Below are 5,866 nucleotides of genomic sequence, written 5' to 3' on the forward strand. Positions count from 1 at the left end.
ATGGGCAAAGGGGTGGTCTGGTGGGGTGCGGCAGAGGGCAGAATTGGGTTGTTGTTGGGGCCGGTTTGGCAAGTAGTAGGCTGAAAACATGGAGGAGGGTTCAAGGTGGGAGGTACTAGTGAGGATGTTACTTGTTCACACTTCGCAAAAGGAAAGACATTTTCATGAAAACGAACATGACGGGAGATATAAATACGATGAGATTCTAAATCAAGACAACGATAACAAAGATGGGATGATCTATAGCCTAAAAACACATAAGGAAAAGACCGGAAATCTAATTTATGAGCATGATATGGACACAAAAAAAGGACACCTAAAAGTACATAGGAAGTTATAATCAGGAGTGCAACTAAACAAACACTTAAACGAAGATGTATTTTGGAGAACAAGAGTAGGCATGTGATTAATAAGGTATACCGATTATTCAAATGCATAGTTCCAAAATAGCAATGGGGCACTACATTGGCCTATAAGGGTTAGTCCAGTTTCGACAATATGTCGATGACGACGTTCAACAATGCCATTTTATTCATGATTATGAGAACAAATTAATCGATGATGAATACTAATGGTCTAAAAAAATTTATTTAATTTACGATATTCACCACCCCAATCAGTTTGAATAGATTTAATTTTAAGTGAAAACTGACGCTCAATAAGTGTTTGAAAATGTTGAAAAGTGGAAAAGACATCAGATTTCGCAACAAACGGATAATACCATATATGTTTGGTATGCGCATCGACCCCAAACATCACTAAAAATTAAATCAAGTGGGGTAGAAGTTTTGTGACCCATGGGTCGCAATGAGAAACAGGATGACTTGCCTAAAGGACAAGCTTGACACTAGGTAAGAGAACGTCTAAAAGTATATATGATTTTATTTTTGGAAACTAACAAATTTAAAATGCGAGGGGTTGGATGACCCAAATGATGATGCCACAGGTCGGCAATCACGGAGATGCACGGAGACCAAAAAGCTTGAGGAACTAACGTGGCAGAAGACTCGGAGAGGACATAAAAACCATCATGACTCTGACCGGAAAGGAGAACTTCCTCGGTGATGAGATCCTTCACATAAAACATAGAAGCGTGAAATTCAAAATAAACATGATTATCACGGTAGAATTTTTGAACAGATAACAACGGTTTGGTAAAGTGAGGCACATGGAGAACATTAGATAATGTAAACATGCGTTTTGGGGAATATAATGTAGTATGTCCAATATGGGATATGTCAAGGCCCTTACCGTCACCAACATGCAAATAATCATTACCAAGATAGGGTGCAGAATCGGTTAGAGTTCCAAGATCAGGTGTGACGTGTTGATTTGCACCGGTGTTGGGGAACCAAGTCACAGCAAAAACATTCCTAACAACAAGGTGAGCGGAGGGCTGCAGTGAAACTGGGAACAATGGGGAGCTTTGTGACCGAAACTGGAGCACAATTGGCAACGTACATGCTGCTGTCCAAACCACAGCCCAACATCGGAGTTGCGCCTAGTTTGCTGCCAGTGGTTTGGCCGCCAATCTGCAACAGATTGGCCCCTGTTTTGGGGAGTGTAACGGTTGTTGTTGGGATGCCAATTACCTCTAGAGCGACCCTTGTTGCGGCTGAAGTTAGGGCTGTGATGAGACATAGCATGGTGAGCAGAAAATTGTGGTGTTGGCAGCAGTGGTGGCTACTGCGGTAGAGAAGAAGAAGACAACAGAGAGGGAGCGGCGGTCATGGAATGGAAGGAGTTCTTGTGCAGAAATTCATGGGTAAGAAGGTGGCTATGAAGATCATCATATAATAGCGATTCTGCCTTGGTTATGAGACTTCTTGGTTATGAGACTCGTTACCAAGTCTTTGAACTCACCACGAAGGCCACGAAACACATAGAGATTGAAGACTTCAAGAGACATTGGGCGACCAGCACCAGCCAATTCGTCAAATAACAATTTGGCTTGCTGCATGTATATACTAACTGATGAGTCACCTTGCCGAAGGTCTTGAAAGGAGCCATGGAGTTGCATGATGCGAGAATTAGATGGAGAGGCAAATGCTTTCTCAAGAGTTCGCCAAACACAATGCGAGGTAGAACAATCTACCACGAGATGCAACACATCTACGGAGAGAGAGGAGAGTAAATCACTCAAAATAAGTTGATCCTATTGCTTCCAACGAAGAAAAGATGGGCTGATGGTAGAGGAAGAACTAGCAGAACTATCAAAAATATGAGATGGAGGACACGACACTAAGCCGTCAACGAAGTGAAAAACACCTTGACCAAGGAGATATGGCTTCATCTGCATTCGACAATAGAGATAATTTGTGTTTGTAAGTTTCAATGAAACAACTTGGTGGATGTTTGATAAAGGAATGATAACTCGAGTTTGTGTTCCCATGAGAGGCAAAGGAACGGCAGAGACTTGTAAGGAAGAATCAGAGACATGCTCTGCAAGTGGAGGCTGCTGTTGGGGAGAAAAGACACCACTGGCCCATCAAAATTTACACTGACCGTTTTTTTTAACTATTTTTTTAATGTCAAATGTATCCCAATGAAAAGACAACCCGGCCCACCCTCCCCCTATAGTCTTTGCACCTCTATGTGACAAGGACAACTCTGTCATTACACTACTCCAATCCACAATGCCATGAATCTTGATGAACATGACTTTTGCTAACACTGTTCCAATTCACGGTACAATTAGTCTTTATAAATAGAACTTTCCTCACATGATTTAGTTTTATATATAATAATTTGCAGTTATGGGGAAAACAAGAGGGAAAGGCTAAGAACTCAAAGCGATCCAAGTCCTTGGAAAGTTATGGTGCGACGAGAAACACTTCAAAGCTAGCTTGTTAACGTATAGTTCCTCCAGCCCTAACAACTAACACTAGGCATTGTCACAACCATTGCATCTGCTTATAAATTCTTTGAAGACAAATTCTCCTTCCAAGTTTCAAAGCTTCTCTGTAGAAATAAACATGCACAATTTTCTTTTATCTGAACCTACTAGTACGTAGGCACAACATAGATGACGTTGAAATAAACCGCGACTTCTAGATTTAGAAACGTGTGCTAACTAAGTACGCTACAACACAAAATTATTATCATATGAATCAAATAAATATATTGAACAATGAAGTACCAAAAAAAAAATCGAGGCTCAGCATAGCAATTTGTGCTAATAAATAGATGATTTCCCTTGTTGTTGTTTAGTGTATACAAATCAAAGCTCAAACAAATTTTCAGAAGTTTACATAGCAATTTGATATATGGATTGCACACCATTAACACTTTGTGAGTCTCAAAAAAGAGGAAACCTTCTCGTCTAATTCTCCGTTTCACTTGCAGGATTGAAGGGTGGAGAATGCTTTTCAGTTTGCAATACTTCTTTTCAACATGAACTTGGCCCCTAACGATCTACATACAGGATTTCAACGTCATCTACAGTGTGCCCACGTATTAGTAGGTTCAGATAAAAAGAAAATTGTGCATGTACGTTTATTTCTACAAAGAAGCTTTGAAACTTAGAAGGAGAACTTGTCTTCAAAGAATCTATAAGCAGATGCAATGGTTGTGACAATGCTTAGTGTTAGTTGTTAGGGCTGGAGGAACTATACGTTAACAAGCTAGCTTTGAAGTGTTTCTCGTCGCACCATAACTTTCCAATCGATTTGAGTTCTCTGCCTTGGTTAATCATATATATTCAATGGTCCTAAGGAAAAAAAAACAAATGCAAATTCACTTTAAAAATGGTTGAAAACATAGTTATCTATTACATTCAAATTAATGAAGAGAATAATTAATCAGTTGGGTTTGACTAAATTAATACGCGATAAAAGGCAAAAGTAACATTTTCTTACGAATTCTAGAAAAGCCATGCTATTTTTTTATGTTTGGTATTTTTTCTTTTAAATATGTTTTTATGCTCTAAATTAAAACTTTATCTCATCAACTTTGCTTCCAAGAATATATAAATTTAAGAGATCAACTTTATCTCATCAACTCAAAAAAATCACATGAAATAAATAAAAAATTTAAGTCCTAAAACATAATGTTAAGAGCCCTACTAAAACACCTTTAAAGAATTAGTTTATATAAATTTAATTTGAAGTTTCACCACCCATATTCTATAATAAGAATATATCCGAAGTCATCTTCTATATTTAATGCCCACTCCAGTTTCGAAAAATGCAGAATAGAAACCGCTCCTCCTGAGCCATGATGGTGCTTCCTTATACTGTTGCTTTCCTACTCCTTTCCTCCTTACAGACTGTAAAAATCGCAAGTAAGTGTGCGTCTCTTTTTATTTTAATTACCTCCTTCCATTTCTAAAGAATTTACCTTAACTGAGCTGTCTTCTTTTCAGTCTATGAAAACAAAAAATATGTTGGTGTTCTGTTTTGTCGTTTAAAAATTGATGTTTGATCATCTGCTTTAAATTTTGCTGCTTTTTGTGCAGGCTCGCAATCATTCATCGGTATAAACTATGGCCAAGTTGCGGACAACCTTCCACCACCATCATCCACCGCAAAGCTTCTTCAATCCACTTCAATCCAAAAGGTCCGATTATATGGATCGGATACCACCATAATCAAAGCCTTAGCCAACACCGGGATTGGAATTGTTGTCGGCACTGCAAATGGTGACATTCCAGGACTGGCCTCTGATCTCAATTTTGCCAAGAGCTGGATCAACACGAACGTGCTTCCCTTCTATCCAGCTAGCAATATCATCCTCATCACTGTTGGCAACGAGGTCATGACTTCCAATGACCAGAATCTCCTGAACAAGCTCTTACCAGCAATGCAAAATGTACAGAATGCTCTAAATGATTCATCGCTCGGGGGTAAAATTAAGGTCTCCACAGTTCATTCGATGGGAGTGCTTAAGCAGTCTGAGCCACCTTCTTCTGGAAGCTTTGATCCAAGTTATGGGGATCTGATGAAGGGCTTGTTGGAGTTTAATAGTGCGAATGGTTCGCCTTTTGCAATCAATCCCTACCCTTACTATGCCTACAGAAGCGATACAAGGCCTGAGACTCTTGCTTTTTGCCTTTTCCAGCCGAATGCAGGACGAACGGATGGAAACACTAAGATCAAGTACATGAACATGTTCGATGCTCAGGTGAGAGTAAATCAAATTGCAAATGCGAAAATTTTGTATCAATAGATGATCGAATAAAAATGCTACTGACAAGTGGTTTAATCGATTGCAGGTGGATGCAGTTTATTCTGCACTGAATTCTATGGGATTTAAGAATGTTGAGATTGTGGTGGCTGAGACTGGATGGCCATTTAAAGGAGATAACAACGACGTAGGGCCAAGCATTGAGAATGCCAAGGCTTACAATGGCAATTTGATTGCACACCTTCGATCGATGGTGGGCACTCCACTCATGCCAGGAAAATCAGTGGATACATACTTCTTTGCTTTTCATGACGAAGACTTGAAACCTGGACCTGGTTCTGAGCGATCATTTGGACTTTTCAAGACTGATCTCACCATGGTTTATGATGTTGGACTCTCTACAAGTAGCCAGGTAAGAACAAAATTTACGTGCATTTCATTGGTATTTCGAGTTTTCAACAGCCAAGTGTTCTATTCCTGAGCTTTCCTTTGATTTGGCATTTAAATTTCTGTGTTTGGTTGGGAAGATGGGTTTTAAAAACATCACTACGCATTTTGTTTGTTCACAGAATGGACAGTTCCTTTTCAGGAAAGAAAAAGGCCAAATTGTATTAAAAAAAAACCCCTTGAACTTCTGAACAAAAAAAATCCTGATTTTCTATCCTAAACATTATGATTTTTGGAATAGGCTTCATCTGTTAGGAAATTAACAAAGAAAAAAACCCAGCCCATAACATCTTTT

The 5,866-nt window shown here is 39.1% G+C and overlaps 1 protein-coding gene across 1 annotated transcript; it reads left to right on the forward strand.

Annotated features, from left to right (window-relative positions):
- The first annotated feature begins 4,218 nt into the window (after positions 1 to 4,218).
- Positions 4,219 to 5,605, forward strand: LOC133682918 (glucan endo-1,3-beta-glucosidase 7-like). The gene is made up of 3 exons (XM_062106457.1): positions 4,219 to 4,282; positions 4,457 to 5,121; positions 5,213 to 5,605. Exons 1-3 carry the CDS (start codon positions 4,219 to 4,221, stop codon positions 5,603 to 5,605), a joined length of 1,122 nt encoding a protein of 373 aa, XP_061962441.1.
- Positions 5,606 to 5,866: the final 261 nt, after the last annotated feature.

Source organism: Populus nigra, chromosome 2 (genome assembly GCF_951802175.1).
Source record: "Populus nigra chromosome 2, ddPopNigr1.1, whole genome shotgun sequence".
Taxonomy (NCBI): domain Eukaryota; kingdom Viridiplantae; phylum Streptophyta; class Magnoliopsida; order Malpighiales; family Salicaceae; genus Populus; species Populus nigra.